The sequence below is a fragment of the Nymphaea colorata genome, chromosome 9 (genome assembly GCF_008831285.2).
Source record: "Nymphaea colorata isolate Beijing-Zhang1983 chromosome 9, ASM883128v2, whole genome shotgun sequence".
NCBI classification, from domain to species: Eukaryota; Viridiplantae; Streptophyta; class Magnoliopsida; order Nymphaeales; family Nymphaeaceae; genus Nymphaea; species Nymphaea colorata.
The window spans coordinates 20,099,476-20,119,337 of NC_045146.1; the positions used below are offsets into that span (position 1 = coordinate 20,099,476).

At 36.5% G+C, this 19,862-nt stretch overlaps 1 protein-coding gene across 5 annotated transcripts; it reads right to left on the reverse strand.

Annotated features, from left to right (window-relative positions):
* Positions 1-1,176: 1,176 nt before the first annotated feature.
* LOC116260093 (nicotinate phosphoribosyltransferase 2-like) lies at positions 1,177-16,327 on the reverse strand. 5 transcript variants are annotated; one of them, XM_050079555.1, is made up of 16 exons: positions 16,040-16,327; positions 14,797-14,944; positions 13,544-13,691; positions 12,575-12,694; positions 12,310-12,444; positions 12,166-12,227; positions 11,777-11,852; positions 11,110-11,211; positions 9,515-9,631; positions 6,850-6,908; positions 5,322-5,496; positions 4,684-4,818; positions 4,504-4,602; positions 2,064-2,172; positions 1,587-1,699; positions 1,177-1,493 (listed from the first exon to the last, which is right to left on the reverse strand). In XM_050079555.1, the coding sequence occupies exons 2-16, from the start codon at positions 14,928-14,930 to the stop codon at positions 1,446-1,448; spliced, it is 1,632 nt and encodes a 543-aa protein (XP_049935512.1). In that variant the 5' UTR covers positions 14,931-14,944; positions 16,040-16,327; the 3' UTR covers positions 1,177-1,445. The 5 variants fall into 5 exon arrangements, with proteins under 5 accessions (XP_049935512.1, XP_031494045.1, XP_031494044.1 ...); XM_031638185.2 differs by having other exon boundaries at positions 1,177-1,509; positions 14,797-15,011; positions 16,040-16,323; XM_031638184.2 differs by having other exon boundaries at positions 1,177-1,509; positions 16,040-16,321.
* Positions 16,328-19,862: the final 3,535 nt, after the last annotated feature.

Consider the following 19,862-nt stretch of genomic DNA (forward strand, 5'->3'; position numbering starts at 1 on the left):
AATGAACTTCTATTCCAAAATTGCATGCGAATGCGAACCCTAATTACAGAAAGCTTAAGTACTAGCTAAAGTGACTTGGTTCACAGATAGATCGAACCGGTTCACTCCAAACCAAAGCAATACACAATCCGCCTCGGTTTACACAACTAGAATTAAATGAATAAACAAAGAACAAATGAATCAACTCGGGCGAGATGCCCAGATGTCTGAAAAGCCCTTGAGCCTTGTGAGCCCAAGGTGGAGAACTTGTCTGGGTTGCCACCCAGACTTCAGTCTTCTTGGAGCACCTTGCTAAACCTGGTTGGTTTAGGCCATCTTGCCTAGGCTCGATCCTAGACTACCTCAATCGACGCGTGGACTTGGACTCACGCATGGGTTTGACTCTTCTAAACCGGTAAGTCCTAAAATTGGTTCAGTCAAGCCTTGAGGGATACCCTTGAGTTGCTCGCACTTGGACCTAGTTGCTCCACCCACACCTTCCATTGCAACCTGATGAAGTGTCTTACCTCTTCAAGCTCTTCTGAAGCTTGTCCGTCTGCCTGAGCCCACATGGCCCTAGGTCTGGGCTGCTTTCTGCAGCCTCCTCAGTAGGTGGGTAGGTGGGTTCGGACCTAGAAGAGGGCCGTAATAGATCCCAAGCTTGATCGCCAAAACACTGTTTCCTCATTTAACCAACCTACTTTGTCTATCCACCAGAATTACGAGCCCAATAAGATGACCAAACTTGGATTTAGTAGCTAGGCAAATACATGCTGAATGCAATGAGGTCTAATTTTATTTGGTTCAGGATTGAACTCAGACTTGTTGCAGATCTGCATACTCAACCCCGTTATAAAGGGATTCTGTTTCACCTAACCAAATCTGACAAATTTTATATGGATTCCACCAGATATTGGATCTAAAGATGATCCATATGAATCTGGAAAGCTAGATGGACTTTTTTACAAGAGGCATAAAAACAGCTTTTCATATTTCTTGTTTTACTGTGAAAACGGAATTCCACTCAACACTCATAATGTCAACTTAAACTACTCAAGCTGAAACATCAAGGCGAAACCAAAAGGAATCTAAATTTAACTTTGGAGACAGACAGGCAGTGCAATGAAACCAAATGGCCCACAGCACTATAAGTGCAATAAATCCTCTACTCGACACTAATAAGACAGGAACCTTGAGTACCTTAGGAAGGACGACTAATTATTAACTGTATTGTTGTAGCTCTCCGGAGAGCAGTTACAAGTGGATGCAATTAATCGTTAATTAACGACAGAGTCCAATTAAGAACTATTTTTTTCATGTTCTGCACATTAAAATGGTTTGGCGACAAAGGAGCAATCAGGTTTCAAAAGGAAAGCATAAACTAGAAACAAAGCAATGCAACCTCTCAGGTTTTTGGTGATGGATAAAAGGTTGCTCCTAACATGAAGATCCTTATTGCAGCTCGCCTACAGGTGCTTCATTGAGCCACAAGAAATGAATGAAACCATACAGCTCTGCACTGACACTCACCTATTTTAAGCAAGAATTGTCCCATCAGATTAATTAACATATAATAAAAAACAGAAATAAACTAAAAGACGTGTAACCTTGTAAGGAGTTGGGTTCAACTTTCGTAGGTGGTCTGGTCGCATTTGATCTAACTGCTGCATGCATCGCTCCCGGATCTTTGAAAGTGGAGGCAGCTCTTCCCTTTGTTTACCTTCACAGAAAAAGCAAAGGTATTTTTAAAAGTTTCAACACATGTTTGAGATAAAGATAGCTGATATACATATGTTAGTATCTACATCCATGTACATTTATGTACGCGTGTGTCTGTGTGCATTAATGCCTCATCAAGGCACCTAACTTGTGGTGCAGCAAGTTGCAGGTCAAGTGAGCCTCATTCAAATCTGGGCTTGCCTAATTTGGCCAAATGGCAAGCAACTATTTGAAAGCATTTATGAAGCTCAAATCCAGCAAAAATAAATTCCTTGCAGTTCTGGCACACTATATAATTTATATTCTACATTCCCATCCTCAAAGTAACAGAAACAAGAGTTTGTAAGACAAGTAATTATTAATACCTGATTTTCCTGGCCAGTAGCACTTCAAGAGTTCTTCAACACGTTTTGGTACCACATATGCCCTTTTAGACTCATTGAAAGGATGGCGGCACAAAATCCGCTCACCAACCTATTCATAAAACAAGCAAATAGCATTACAATTTGTATATGGTATAGTGTGTCCCTGCAACGAAAAATAAGTATCATGACACACACAAACACACAAAATAAGCTCTTATGATAGTATATGTAAGAAAACCAGATATAGATATAAATGTATACCTTGCATGTCACACACAGAATCTTGCACATAACCAGAACAAGATATGTCATGACCCAAGTTTTGACCCATTTCTTTTATCAGTTGATCCAACAAAGGTAAAAACTATTCGATGATGGAATGTGTCAACCAACAAAAATTAGAAGTTTTCTTGGTTTGACAAATTACTATAGAAAGTTCATCCAAGATTTCCCCAAAATTGCAGCCACAATGATGAAGCTCCTACAAAATGGAGTCAAATTTGAATACTCAGAAGTTTGTGAAAAAGGTTTCAAACATTGAAGGGCAAATTAACCTCGCTCCAATCTTGACATTGCTGACAGCCGACAGGGCAAAAGGGGTTTGTTGTGTACACAAATGCATTAGCAGCGCATATTTGGGGAGACAAAATTATAGCATATGCCTCTAGACAGCTAAAACCATATGAGAAAAACTCTCTCACTCACGAACTGGAGTTGAAAGTTGTGGTGTTTGCCCTAAAAAATCATTACCTTTATGGTGTGGAAGTTGAGATATTTTCTGACCATAAGTTTCTCAAGTATTTATTCTCTCGAAAGGAATTGAATTTAAGATGGAGGAGATGACTCTAGTATCTAAAGGATTATAACTTCAAGATATTTCATAAATGCTAATGTAGTGGCAGATGCACATTGTAGCACCCCATCGAAAGTTTAGTCCCACATTGAAAATTGTGAGATATCTTTAAGGACGTGTAAAGGGAGCTGTTAATTGATCGATTGTCTTAATTTCTACCCTTTTAGAGTTAGAACCAAAACTTGCTAGGAAGCAAGTTGGGATCCATCGAAACTAGGAGCCAGAGCCCAGCATTGGAGGGGGTTGGGCCATTATATTTGGTGTCAGAACAAATTCAACATTCGATACTTGGGATTGAAAAAGGTTGAAGAACTTCAGATAACTAAGCAAGTGATAATCCTCCAACAGATTTTTTCTCATCTTTTTTTTTTTTTTTGATATTCAGCCATAGCAAGCTTTTTCTCAAACTTTTTTAACTTTGGGCATCTAGGCTTTATATCCCTGGTTCATGATAGTAAAAACATATAATTTTCTTGTTTGTTTCTTCATGATTCATGCCAAAATGAGGAGGACTATAAGGCTTTATATGATAAATGAGGAGGACTATAAGGCTTTATATGATTCCCAAGTCTTGAAACTACCAACACACTTTCATCAGCCTCCTTTTGATGAATAAATCTATTCTGTTCATGATTAGCTTAGCAAGAGCTTCAACCAGAACAAGAAAATTAAGAATATTACAATTCAATAGTATAACATAAGCATAAATTATTATTCGAACTTTCGGACCAGTAGGAAGCATTACCGTCATGCCAAAGATAAGATAAGCGCCACAAGTAACCAAAAAAAGGAGACTGACAATGTAATGGGTACATATGAAGCCATAGACATGGAACTAAAAATATGAGCTCATATCGATTACATCTGTAATGTCATCCCATATCTCTTATTGATGTCATCTCATACAGAAAATTTCCATGAGATAGGAGATGCAGGCCAATATTTAACCAACAGGAGCAACATCAAATTTTGCCAGTGCATTGTTGTAATCAACAAGGAGCAATGACGATAGACCACCATTGGTACATGATAGCATAGTCAAAGGTATTTAGGACATATGTTGAGCTTGGATATACGAGCCACACATGGAGACTAGAATTACTTTTCCACAAGCATACTAGTTCAAGTCAAAACATTGACCAAATCATTTTACACTCAGCTCTCAACTTTCTTTAGTTAAGTAATTATATTCCATCAACCGTGTTAGGTTTCTGTAACTTATATTATATGATTACATCTTTAAGGAGATAATAGTCTAATACAAGTGTACAAGTGTCAGAGATACACGTGCCCCCAACTCCTATTTTATGTACTCATGTCAAACCATGTTGGCATAGTGCATACAAAGGATACCAAGTTTTTATCATGCCCTTTCTCTTCCATGTATACCAATTATTCATTCGTAATCTACATTTAGACTACTTTACAAGGTGGCACGTTAACCTAAATCAACAACTCAAAGATTTAAGCGCATAAAAAAGACAGAAAGAAAGGATAGACCGATGCTCAATTGCATTCAAAGAACATGCTTAATGGAAATTACGGGATTAAGGTTGATTCAGACAAGGTTAGGTTTCAGAAAGTTACCTTTGGAGGTGATTCCTTTTCTCCAGTCATTATGTCTACCAAAGGATAACCTTCCTTACCATACAGTCGGTAGCATTTCTTTTTACATGGTATTGAAACCTACAAAGAAGAAGATGAAAGAGAAAGAAATCGAAATATTGCAAATCAACAAATATGAAGATAAATTATCACAATAAAAACCTTGGAGATATCTTCAGAAAGTTTAATACGAGGTTGGTTATTTATCTGCACCAATTTGAAGACACCACCAAGGGCAGCTTGAGCATAGCATGTTACAAGGTGGGTGCCGATGCCAAAGGCATCAACCTCATGTCCCTGCACATACAATGCAGCATCAAACTTTAGTTCCTAAAGAAGTAGATCATGTTTAAGATTAGCTTCTGGGATAAGATTCTATAAATTGGAACAAGACTAAGCTCATATAGCCCATTTTTTAGTACAATTGACATTAAGATAAGAACATGCCATAGCTGACAATGTTCCCCTGTTTATAGTTCAGGTGAATGGGAGAAGTATTTCACCCCGTCCCCCCTTGAGGGTTCACAGCTGTGTCAGTGCCTGGTGTGGGTCCCATGTATTAATTAGTACATCATACTCACTCCATTGGCACAAGGGGTACAGCTCCATGCGACTTGAACCATTGACTGGCCTCCTACCAGCCACTGCCCCGAGTGCTGCACCAAACCCCTCGGGGCTGTTCCTTGTCTATAGTAACTGGATTATATTTACTAATCATACACACTGCTAGACAGATAATGGAATCATAATCTACTGTTTTTGAGGAGCTTAGACATCAAATGTCATAATGAAATGACCACCTGCTTGTTCAAGGCATCCAACGTTTCCTCGTTAATGTCATTACTTGCAGTAATTGTCATGTCTCCAAAACCACAAACTCCAAATTCTTTTTCAATAGCACGGAAGAACTTACGAGCCTCAATAGACAGATAGGCTAGATCACCAGAGTCCAACCTAATACCTTTTGCTTTATACCTGCTCTATAGGAAGCCTGAGTTAATACCATTTCATAAAGAATTAATATTAATTGAGGCATACTAAAGATTCCTCAAAAGACAACAAAGTGATCAAGAAGCAGATAAGATGGGATGATTCTTGGAAGGAGTGGCATGAGAATGCCGATAGTCCCAGATCAAAGTAACTCTAACAACAACTCCAGGACCCCACAACTTCCCTTCACTTCATGATCTTCTTTCCTCTTCTTTCTGCCATCTTTCTCTTAGTCTTTGTTGTCTTGCTTGTTTTTTCTTCTTCAAATGCTGTCATTTATTGTCATGCTGTTGGTATGGTGTTAATGTCTGTTAAAGTTTTGCATTTTCAGCCATTTTTGTATAGTTTTTACTTGTTAGTGTCAATTTACTTGCTTATTCTCCTAATGCTGTCAAAAAATTAGATGCCTTCGGTTTTGTTTTAATGTTGTTATTGCATGTCAAGCTTGAGAAATTATGATACGTAATATAAATACATCTTTTTCTGTTACATGCCTCTTGTATGTGTACAAACATATTAATCTTCAATGTTTATTGTTTTTCTTTTTAAATTAATTTATTTTAATGTGCTAAATTGTTAGGCCACTTCTTGGATTCGTTAAGCTAGTGGCATTCTGTATGTGTTGTATAAATATAATCTGTATAACATGTTCTTTTATTATAAGTGTTGTTTTTAGTATTTGTTGTGCAGTAGTTATATGCTTTATTTTTGAGAAATAATGCTCTTAATACTTGACCATGAATTTTATATAGGCTGCTCATTCCACCTAGTCCATAGGCAACGTCACCACCTAGACCCCATCAAGTACTTTCGATTACATAGGCTATTATGAATAAAATATGAGGTTCAGGTGATGATTATTTTCTTTAAGCTGGGGGCCATAATTGTACCTAGGAAATAAAAACCATCAGAAATATAAAGCATAAAAACCAATTGGCGCTACTTTAGCACCAAAACTATATTTTGCCCAGCATAGAAAAATGGAAATTATTTTGCATGTAAATTGAATAAGGTCAAGAAGATTTTCCAAACATGCCACGGTCAACCTACATATAAAAATTGGAAGAACATATACTGATTGACATAAATTAGCCAGAATTGGTAATAACATGTATTGCTACAAAGCAGTCCAATAAAAGAAAAAACAACAGATATTTTCTAGCAGAAACAAAATTTTATTCCATGCAGAATAATGTACATAATAAATAAACTAAATGACATAGAGATATATCATCTGAAAAATACAAAAGTTGATTATATAAGGAAATTTAACGTTTCATTTCTTCAAAACCGCATAACTGAGTAAGTTCCTTTCATGGAAAAAAAATCAGAACATACCCTAAATCATTGAGGGCTAACGCAACTGCACAAAAGTTGGGTATCCCACTCTTCATCACCTGTTAGAAAGTAGGAACAACTGAATAAAGATTAAAATAAAAGCATATAATGCATGTTCCACTTTGACATCCAATATATTAAAAATGTGAAAAAAATAGATGCACTAGAACACTAGTTCCTGCTGGTGGTTCCATTCATCAGATTCTTCTTAAATCTAAACAAGGGAAAGCGTTAGGAACATTAGTGACCTCTATCAGAAATTTGTAAATATATGAATAGCTATGGTACTGGTATACTTGCATTTAAGAAGAAAATGTTCTAAATTCAGGGGTTTCAATATTGAGCAGTAGTGCTGCTCACATATTTAATTGGTTGACCTAAACTATACAAGAAATCACCTAGATTCTGGTCTGCAAATTTGGGGATTAACTCATGCATGTTCTGCACATTGTGTTGAAGTTTGATAACACTATCGGGGTGGCGAACGTACTCTGACTGTTATAACACTGGAAAACTCATCATACATGTCCATCAAGGAAACCTTCATACACAATCTCATGTTATCTACCTGACATTAAGAAAATACCAACTTTTTATTTTACTGGATGTTACTGGCTTGTTTGAACAAGTATGGAAAATGACATTGCTCCTTGACTGATGCCTACCATAGCCTAGAATGTTAAATAGGCATCTCTCTTTTAATCAACTTATGCAAAGAAAGAAAAGGTATGGTCAAGAATAACCTATGCCTATAGAAATGATCATGGACATATTTACCAAAGCCAGCAAGGTTATGTCAACATACATTAAGATTGACATGTTATCCATTTCCTTTTGTGGTCTGATATTCATTTTGCATACATGAAAAGGCACTATATTGCTATATTAGTCATGCCTCCAACTCTTCTTTTAGAAAGATGCTCATGCAATCAATAAAAAAAGAATATTGGGACATGCTCTGACATGCTTAAGTATGTTCAAATTAGCAGAATGTACTCTTTCGCTCTCCTCTATGCATTACTACCACCTTTTAGGGCCATTGATCACTTTTCCAAAAACACAGATGCTAACATTTGGGTCAGATCCACTTGCTGTTAAGCAATATGAGAACTAAGATGGCCTTTTGTAAGCCTGGGCATCAGGCCGCCTGACACCCGAAACCCAGGCCTGGTAGCGGCTACCCGCTGGCAGCCCGGCTCAGTGCCCAGGCTTAGCCTTTTGGTCCTTTTAATGTTCATTCAACGTTACTTCACTCCAGGGCAGATATCCCCCATCAGAGTATTGTGATGCTGCATTAATGCATATAGTGAAAAAAAGGTGCTGATCAGTTATCCAAAAAGAAGCATAGCTCCAGAGGTCACACAAACACTCAATCTCTCTGCAGAATTGTCATCCTTTAGCCAAAACCATGCCTCTGGGCTACTGAAAACATGCATAGTAATTTGCCAAAGAGTTTATGATACCATCAGCAATATCACCTATTTAGAGTTGAGTTCAATAAAAAAATTGGTAACTTCACATTCAAGCATCAGACAACTCCTATGGGACCCTATACATGTTAAAGGCATATAATCAACAATATGCACAACTTGATATCGAACAATCACAATCAATTGACAAGCTCTGGCAGCAGCAAAGTGTAGTAGGTCGATAATGAAACATGAAATTGTCTCCATGGATGCTATCGTAAAGTCCAAACAGTGTAGACCCAACAATAGACCAAAGAAGAATAATGGCACTTAAGGACAATCACCAACCCAAGACAAAAGATGAAATATATGACAGAACTGATCACAAGATGCTGGCAAAAACATTGAGCACACAAGAGGGTTCTGCGCTCTGTATATACAGCTAGCAAAAGGGAGCCAGACCTTGGCCAGCTCCCAATGGCTCTAAATGGAGCCATAGGGCTAGCCAACGGCTAGTCAACCTTGGTCAAGACCCAATCTTTTCCAAAACTAGAAACCACAAAAAAAAGTACAAAAACAAAAGCACAGAAAAAAGAAGAAAAAAACAATTAATCCATATACACAGTATAGCCTTTGAGTATAACACATAATAATGTACATATATGTACACATGTCACCATGTATATGATTATGTTACAAATGGATACAAAAGTAGACATGTTTATAATTATTTGGTTGAGATGGCTATCAACTGTCGTGCATCTCAAACCAGAGACTAGTTGGTCAGATAGTCTTTGGTTAAGCAACTAGTCCCTGACCTATAAATAGATATGCACATTCTTGTATAGATATACATGTTTCTTTATTTATTTTCATATAAGTATGTGTATTTATTTATTTTGACTTCGACTGAGTTGGACCTACTAGCCGTGACTAGTCTTTTCAGGGTCAAGAAAGATCTTTCTCCTATTCCTGATTTTGACAACTTGGATGACGGACTACCTTGATATCTAGCTCCGCAATAAAATCGCAAGCTTTGGGACCAGCCAGCCTATAATTGTGATGGACTTTCCACACCTATGTAAATACCTTGAAATTACTGATATTAAATCACTTAGTAACAATATTATTAATAGATCCTAAAAAAATCTCTTTAATGTTGAAACATGTAAGTTTCAGGACTATATGACACAGCAGCCAACTAAGAGGAAGATGAATAAATAATGCATGCAGACACATATTTATGAAAGACTTACATCATAGGTGTCCACAAGGGCAAGAAAGCTGCTTGGAAATGCCAGTGCATATGATGTAAAAGCAGTCAACTCACTCAGGTTGGTCTCGCTAAAAACACCGCATAATGAACCAGCTGTCTGGCAACATACAAGACCAACCATGAAAAGGAAAGCAAATCAACAAAACATGTGCATCCCAATATGTCAGAACGTCTATTCTTATCTTCACAAGGAACATTAAATATGGCACGTAAAAGAATATCCAACATAAATTTTTTGAGAATATATTTCAAGCATACATAAAATTATTGTCCATGAACACTAACATACTTATGCGAATAGAAACTCATCTTGCACTACAAGCACACTATGTTTTGATTACACAAGAACCTATTGTAATGCTTGCCAGAGATGGAACAGCTTTTATTTAGGTAAAATTCCATATTTTCTTCCAAATTAAATCCGATAAAAAATATTTTCCACAAGTCAGGATTTTTTACAATGCATACATGTGTCCAACTGGTCCCGTTTTGAATATTAGGAGGTAGGTGTCGGCAGTAGGCACATGCAAGACAACACAATGATAAAAAGTGAGGCAAACTATTTCATGTACTAATGTAATAAAGTAAAATGATGGTACATGTATACAAGGTATTTTTCTTTGAGAGGCAGGTGGGCCACAGTATCTCATTTCTTTATCAGTTATCAAAGGGAAAAGCAGCTAGGCCAAAAAGTCATTTTTGGCTCGCATCAGGAATAACATAAATATTTCAGGTGAGGTGGCATGTTGTCTTTTATGTGCAGACACCAAAAATGTGCAAAAAGAGTTGTCAGGTTTGAGATGGTTGTCTTCTGCTTCTCTCAGGCCATGTGGAGATATGCAACCTTCAGTTTAAACAAGCAAGCCTGCTGGGTCATGAAGGAAAAACAGTGCTACCATAAAAGTTGATTTATCCGCAAGATGGGAAGTCACATGAAACATTTGATTCGGGGAGTCAAAACTCCCTCCAAGCGAGAATAAGACAGTTATACCCATATTTAACAGATAATGGCAATCTGGCAGGTCAGGAAAAAATCAGCAACATAAACAAAGGTTTCCAAAAGTAGCTACATTCATAATCTTCTAATTTGAGTAGCAACTGAAATTTTAGGACTCCAGTTAAAACATAAAAATCAATGCAAAGACAATACTGAACAAGGAATATGGTTTGGATAAATGAGGCGATGATTAATTAGTGGGAACATATATATAATGACAGCATTTGTGAACAATCTAAAAACAAAATCAAAGTCTTTTGTTCACAAAATAACATGCAAATCTACAATCAAGATACAAAGATTTTTGGGGATATCAACATCAAAGAAAAAAGAAAAATAAGATTTATGTACAAAGACAAATCAGTCAGTAAAAGTGGCTAATGCAAAATCAATTTATAAATAGCAGATTAACAACAGCATCCAATCAGCCAAAAAAAAAGCAACCAGTGTTTCAGAAGGAACAACAAGCAAATCAAAACAACAAGACATAGCACATATACGAGATAAGTTACAAAAACATAATTAAAGTATGAGGCATGTAATAAATGAAGATAATGCAGATACATGCCACCAACAACCTGAAGTTTACTGAGCCAAGCCTCTACAAGACTGACAAAATCCTCACAGACATAAGAACCATCAAACCTTGGAAGTGCTTTCTCTATGATTTCATCTGGGCCCTGCAAACAGTCAAATGATCGACTGGAAATTGGTAAGACGATATAAGTTGAGCAAACTAGAAAAGCCTCAGTAACAATAACACTATCATTCTGTTAAGACCATCTTCAACCAAACGCCAGTGTGAGAGCAAGAAGAGAGAAAAACCTCTCATCATGCCTTCAGAGACTTTCATATATTAATCAGTTGACCCATTTAGTTGACAGTTACTCCATGACAAAGCAGTGAAACTGCGAAAGAACAGTCAGACTGCCGTGTAGGTGTGTACAGCATTACTTTTCAGCTGGCATGTAATACAAAATATATTGAAAAATTACAGAAATTAAGTCTGCCTTGTCCAAGCAGTGTAAACAAATATCAGTAATTTCAAGCTATTGAAACTATCTATATAGTAACAGTATCTGATCACCCCTTAAAATCATCATGACAAAATGCATCTGCCCACAGGACAGTAAAAAGCACTCAAGGACCAACAGAAAATAGTACTTCGCACATCTATATATATGTATAAGTTAGCAAGATAAGCAATGTACTGACAAAAACATAACACATACCATTAATACATACCGTGTACGAGCTGACAAAAGCATGGGAATGTGTTCCTCGAAGTGGTATTCCAAATTTTCTTCCAGCAGCAACATTGCTGAGAATAAGAGCCCCAAAAGGGAAGGAAAGCATGAGACTACTTACTGCAAAAGTGATAGACAAATGGCCACTGGGAAGAAAAAGCACATTATAGAAGCCTGCCCGACTAAATCAAATTCCAAAATGGTATTTATGCATGTAAAGGAATGTGTATATTTATGTCAAAATCTTCAGTTGAAAAAGTAGTGGTATAGGACACACTGCTTTATGTCTAGGTGAGCCTCGCTCAACCTAGGTTGCAGTTTCTGTAAAATATAAGGAAAAGAAATTAAAATCCTCAATCCTTCACAATTTCATAGAACTAAAAGAACCTAGTTGCATCAAATCCGCCAATGTAACAGTATTTCGATGCACTTATTCCACCATCAGGTCCCTACATAAGCAAATAGCACAAAATCATAATAAGGCAACAAGAAAGCACCTTCAACAAAATAAAAAATAACTACTAGCTTCACCTGGGCTCGTCGAAGTCCAAACTCGAGCAGACTCTTGGATTTCCCTGCAACAACACGATGCCTTGCAGCATTTGTAGAAACCAGTGATGCATAATTTATTAGATTCAGAAAGGGTGTCTCTAGGAGTTGGACAACCTGAAGGAAAACAGAAATACAGACTCCAACATCATATATGTAAATATAGAAGAACAAAATGGCATCCTTTTAAAAGACAAAGTAAATAATTTAATTGGAGTAGAAAACCATCACTATTACAGACACTCACAGCAATTGGTCCTTCAACTCTCATTAGAGGAATCTTGGGGAAAACAGCAGAGCCCTCCAAAATTGCGTACACTTCCACATCTGAGCAGTCTATTCCTCTAAGGTAATCAAAAAACCCAACCTACCATAACTTTAATATAAGTATAGCTAATGAAGGAACATGTAGCAAAAGTTCCATTAAAAATCCTTGGCCATGTTATGAATAAAGCAAAGAATGTTTCCCAATAGGAACATGTGACTCTCTTATCGGGTGTTATTTAAACAGTATAATTGCAAAGCCTAGTCCTCCATAAATAAGCTCCTACGTGATCAAATCCTACTTGTATGGAAAATATTCATGAGCATAAAAGTGAGAGAACCAAACCATAAATATATAATACATTTCAGTTGATATTGGCATCTTAGAACTTGACTCATAAAAAGCCTTTGCTGTTCATTGCATTTGGGAGTAGCATACAAGTTATACAACATAAGTAAACAGATACTCAATTTATAAGATATAAAGATGAACAGATAGTCCACTTTTCTACACTATATGATTAAAACTGAAGTGAAAGAGTCACAGCAATAAAAAACTGAAATCTTGTGAGATAGACGGAAAATGAAAAGATTAAGTCAAACAAACCTGAAGAAGTCTGACTGCAAGAACAGGCCCATATAAACAATGTGAGATATAAATCAGTTAATAAATCCTAAATGCCACACCTAATGCAATAACATAATCAGCAATCCAAGCAGTTGAAGATTAAATAAAAAAAAATTTTGATGCACTCATTATTCTTGCAAGTGAATTATCATCTAACTTATGTAGTACCCAGTTATTTAGGTAGCAGAATTTCAGGATTCTTGATTCACAATTTTTTGCTTTTTCTACACAAATTCTGCACAAAAAACAACTGTATTTCCAGGAGGATGCATGCTGATGAACACTAAGATTTAAGAGACTTATAGCATAAATACTATAGTATACCTCACATGTGGAAGGCAAGACAGCGCGAATGAAATCAATTTCTTCCTCCTTAAGCTTAAAATTAGCAATAAATCGAATACATTCTTCCAAGCCAGCAAAGATAGTATATTCACCACCAAAAGGATTCTTTCGGAAAAACAAGTCAAACCTGAAACACACCATTTACTAAATTAGATAAGACGAAGTTGAATTGACAAAATAGAGAAAGAAATTAAAAAAAAAAATGAAAAGGCTGTCATTTTACAATAATCTGTGTCATTTATAAAAAAATTATTCATATCATAAAATATGGTTAACTGGAATAAACAAAGCCAGAGTTCCTCAGAAAGAAATTTCAAAACTGAGAATCCAGACAAAGCTTAAACCATCTCAACTTGCCGGTGGTCTGTTATTTTGTTCAAGTTTCACTTCCAAATGTGCAGGTTTGTTACTTCAATTACATCTTCGCTTTCAAACGTGAATCAAAAGTCATCATTGTGTTGGTTTTATTGTTTCAATTACACATTTACTTCCAAATGTATAAAATAAAGTTGAGAATTTTCTACCATAGTTGGTATCAAGCATACAATTAGAAGCATTACTTTTACAACCTGCATCAATGAAGCTTTCTTTACTTACATGCCCTTCTTTAACTCTCTATGCATTTAAAAGCAGAAAAAAGCATGAGTGCTGCTAGATGAGATTCATGACTCAGTAATCACCGGAACCTGCAAGTTGAAACATTTAATGTGTCCATAATATGTTGATGTCGTTTCCCTTAAGTTCATACATGGGGCAAGTCATCAGAACAGCAGCTTCGATGACAACCAGTCGTTCATTGAAAATTAGCCTTCTAAACAAGAGATTTTTTGAAGCTTGCTATATGAAAACTGCTCAGAAACTAACAAGAGCTTGTTTTTCTTTTACTTGCGTCTGCTCCCTGAATGGCATGTCACTGTAAATTCTGACTTCTGTTGTTGATCAATTGAGAACAAAAAAACGATAAAATTTCTGCAGAGGATTGCAAACTGTTGAAATATCATTGTGATTAATTGCCATTTGACAAATAGAGAATCAATTACCAAGAACGATGGACTTAGCATTCCTAAAATCTGGTGCATACATGGTTATCATATCTTCACAAAAAGCAAAAAAATCTCTTCTCAGACTTCCTAAAATAAATTTTTTTCACCTGTAGAAAGACCCCAAAAATGGTATTACCAAAAATTAAGTCTTCACTTTCCACTCATGCTCATTTGTGATCCACAACTTACACAGCTCGTTCAAGGTGCTTGCCAGCTTTCCAGTATGCATAAGCCATTGTGAATTGATAGAGATCAGTAAGAAGTGGAGAAACCATTGGATTCGTTGGAGCATCGAATTCCGCCATCGATCCATTGGCATCCATCTTTCAAATTCAGACTGACAAGTGGTCCAAAAAAATGATGGTCACTGTTTTCAGTGCATATCATGCAAACCATGCTTTCACCTAAGCATCAAAATTCACGTTTTGAAATAGACAAACACTCGGATCAAGAATATCAAAACACAGCAACTTCAACAACAGGAAAAAATGACCTTCAAGACACACATATTTTGGGTCCTCATTTGGACAAAAAAGTTAGCTGGTAAAACATACAAATGTATCACTTCAGTCAACAGATGGTTAAGCTGGATCCACCCACTCAGCAAAAACGGTGGTTCAGATTCATTCATCAGATAAGGCGGGTAGCTTTATCATGTGGTATAGTTATAATGAAACAAATAACTTAAGTTGCCGCATGTTGCGAAGATACTTTAGTCTCCAGAGCACCTATTATAGACACGAAATGTAAGTAAGAAGCCTGATATTTCATATGTGACGTGTTCCCCCTTTATAGACTTGTGGGTACAAAAGAGGGATGACAATCAAGATAACCATAAATTCTCGACTGGAACTCAATTTTTTTCTTTACCACCAAATGTCTGCTTCCATTTAGCAGACACCCAGAAAATGAAATCACGAACTTTTCTTTTCAGACTCACCAGACAACCTAAACAAAAACATGCACCAACAATAATCACGAACTTTTCTTTTCAGAATCACCAGACAACCTAAACAAAAATATGCACCAACAATAATCACGAAGTTTCCTTTTCAGAATCGTCAGTGAAATCTAAACTCAGTTCCGTACTAACAAGAAAAATTGTGGGGAAGAAACAAACGAAGTTCGTCAAGACAACCAACAACCAGGCGCCGCAAGAATGAATGAAGCATATCAAAACTTATCTACCGCGGCGAGTCCTAACCGTAAAGAAAATTCGACAATTCGAAAAAAAAAAAAAACAATTAGAATCCAACGTCAACGCCTTTCCTTTCACCATAGAACAAATTCCCGTCAAAAAGGGAAAAAAAAAAGGAAGAGAACTGAAATGCGCAGGTACTCCTATATCACGTTTTGAAGCATGGAAATGGAATGGGAACAATGTCTTTGCTACCAACCAAGGGGGAACGACAAACTCAAGGAACTCACGCACCTGCCCAAGTATATAACTATTTTTTGTTTCCTCTTTTATGGGTGGGAATCTCTTCTTTGCCTGGACTTGAGAAGAATGGCCAGGAGAAACATCCGCTCACATGCAAGGAAGATCCTGTATCAGTACGTTCCCACACCGCTACTGCCGTCAAACAAAGGAAAAATAAAGGAGGGGAATATGAGGCCTCTTGTCTTCCTAGTTCTTGGCAACCGTCATAGAGTTACCGTGTTGCTCTTTGCTCCTGCTGTGTGTCATTCCCCGGTTCTTTGATTCTTTCTTTCAGCTAATTCAGCAAATAAAAAGCGAAAGAAAACCAGTTGGTAAAAATGACGTCAGTTTGTCACCGAGGGGCACGTCGAGAGCAATAACAATTTACAGCTGGTGATGCTGTCATATTATAGAATCCTAAAGAATCACTGATCTGCTAGGAGGTATCCTAGAGAACCACTCGAAAGCAGCCAACGACACGGTTAAATCGAGTCTTTTATATGCGTGAACGGAGTAAAGATGCGTTTGACACTCTCATCTAACTTAGTTTTGTAAAAACAAACTTTTTTCAACTTAAATGCAAGTATACCAGTACCATAGCTATTCATATATTTACAAATTTCTGATAGAGGTCACTAATGTTCCTAACGCTTTCCCTTGTTTAGATTTAAGAAGAATCTGATGAATGGAACCACCAGCAGGAACTAGTGTTCTAGTGCATCTATTTTTTTCACATTTTTAATATATTGAATGTCAAAGTGGAACATGCATTATATGCTTTTATTTTAATCTTTATTCAGTTGTTCCTACTTTCTAACAGGTGATGAAGAGTGGGATACCCAACTTTTTGTGCAGTTGCGTTAGCCCTCAATGATTTAGGGTATGTTCTGATTTTTTTTTTCCATGAAAGGAACTTACTCAGTTATGCGGTTTTTGAAGAAATGAAACATGTTAAATTTCCTTATATAATCAACTTTTGTATTTTTCAGTTGATATATCTCTATGTCATTTAGTTTATTTATTATGTACATTATTCTGCATGGAATAAAATTTTGTTTCTGCTAGAAAATATCTGTTGTTTTTTCTTTTATTGGACTGCTTTGTAGCAATACATGTTATTACCAATTCTGGCTAATTTATGTCAATCAGTATATGTTCTTCCAATTTTTATATGTAGGTTGACCGTGGCATGTTTGGAAAATCTTCTTGACCTTATTCAATTTACATGCAAAATAATTTCCATTTTTCTATGCTGGGCAAAATATAGTTTTGGTGCTAAAGTAGCGCCAATTGGTTTTTATGCTTTATATTTCTGATGGTTTTTATTTCCTAGGTACAATTATGGCCCCCAGCTTAAAGAAAATAATCATCACCTGAACCTCATATTTTATTCATAATAGCCTATGTAATCGAAAGTACTTGATGGGGTCTAGGTGGTGACGTTGCCTATGGACTAGGTGGAATGAGCAGCCTATATAAAATTCATGGTCAAGTATTAAGAGCATTATTTCTCAAAAATAAAGCATATAACTACTGCACAACAAATACTAAAAACAACACATATAACAATCAATTAGATGTAGAAATGAAGCCTACAGGTGCAAAGTTTGGCCACTTGTAACAAATCAATTAATACACCACCTCAAATCACAATTTTTTAAGTATATAAAAATCCTAATGTAATGCTTTTCCTCATCTCAGGCTACTGGAATGGCATGGATGACTTTGCAAAGAATTTGATAGACAAGAACTTTCAAGAAAAGTAGTCCTTGTAGTGGGTTCTCTCATCTTTTTATCATTAACTCAACAAAGCCTATTTTTCTTCTTCACATTAAAAACACTCTCTATATGTGAACTGATGGATGTTTTTAATGCTGCCCGTGTCCGTACATCGAGTTTGGTGAGAAATAGTGTGTCGTATTCAGAAGCTTGTTCACTGAGTAAATGAATAGAAAGATCCCCGGAGTGAGTAAATGAATATAAATATTTAGTCAATTGAGCAGCTGGGTCGGACCTTATTTGAACCCGAATGTTTCTGTGTGAAAGTGATTCATATTTACCATATTACCTTTTTGTGAATACTTGAATACTTGGTGCTTCTGAATACGATACACTATTTCTCACCAAACTCGATGTACGGACACGGGCAGCATTAAAAACATCCATCAGAGAGTGTTTTTAATGTGAAGAAGAAAAATAGGCTTTGTTGAGTTAATGATAAAAAGATGAGAGAACCCACTACAAGGACTACTTTTCTTGAAAGTTCTTGTCTATTAAATTCTTTGCAAAGTCATCCATGCCATTCCAGTAGCCTGAGATGAGGAAAAGCATTACATTAGGATTTTTATATACTTAAAAAAATTGTGATTTGAGGTGGTGTATTAATTGATTTGTTACAAGTGGCCAAACTTTGCACCTGTAGGTTTTATTTCTACATATAATTGATTGTTCTGCCAGTATTAGAGACTATCTAATACACCTTCTTAGCTTTTTTAGCCCTTCAATTAATTGTCTGGGTGTCGAGTTTCTCTATATGTGAACTGATGGATGTTTTCCTTCCGTCAATGATCGCCGGCAGGATGCCATAAAGACCGCTTTGCTGCTTGGTGCTATCGATCGCGAAATCGGCGGAATTGCAATGGCCAGATAATTAATTAATCGAGAATCAACACCAATATTGAGGAGCCGGGTCCTAGTTAAGATCAGTTTGGATTCGATTTGTCTTGTTAACGCTTCAAACAAATAAAATTTGATCAGACCAAACATACTACAGAATCCTCATTTTAGATTGAATGTACGTCTATCGGACTTTCCCCAACTGAATCACAAAACATGTGTCCACAAAAAGCTTAGTAGTCAAAGTACCTATGCAGGAGATGACTGACAAGGCACACATAGGCACTGGGACCAGTGTCCATCAACTGAGCAAAAACTGCCTAGGTGCATGGCCTAACCTTAAAAATTCAAAAATATTAAAATCACGGGAAAAATTTTGAGAAAAATGGCAGAGATTTTCATTTTTGGCGAGATTTTCCAAATCTTGCGACTTTTCCTATTTTTTTCGTTTTATTTGATTTTCTTGTAAATAACGAAAAAATTTTGAAAATCTCGCGACATTTGTGAGTCGAGTTGACTGGCCCGAATGCCCATTTCGAGCTTTTTAATCATACACCATTATTATAGATAGTGTTTTCTTTTAGGGCGATTTTACTTGAAATTTTATGTTGACCCTTTGCTAGAGCTTCATTCTGTTGCAATAAAGTTTTAGTAAACAGGAAATAAGATGACATATCTCTCCTTGAAGCTTATCAAAGACAGATGAGAGTGAAAACAAGGGAGTGCTTTGGTACAGGGCAATAATAGTTCTATACTAAGTGTTCTTCACAGATCCACTTGTCTGAACATTTTTGTTGCACTTGAGGTATGATAGTGTTGCATATAAACTTAAGGAAATTATAAAACAACAGTTATGAGGATTGACTCGGATTCTATTTTTATTTTTTTTTTCGGCTAACTTTTTTGACATTCCGCTTATTTTTTGGATCCCACCTGACTTTGGGGTAAAAGTAAAAATTTGGTTACCTGAATCCATTGAGGAGTTTTCAAGGGTCAGATTATGTTGGATGGGATCGTTTTCTTGTCCTTGGCTCCTCGCATGCTAAAAGCTGTTGGGTACAGAATATTGGATTTGGATGGAGATCGTCCATCCATTTCCACATTTTTTTCGAGAGTCTCAGACATCAACTGAGTTCAAAGTTCAAACCAGTCCTTCAGACGTCAACTGTTCTTCTTAATGGCATGTCACTAGAAACCATCAGAAGGAAGAAGGATTGAG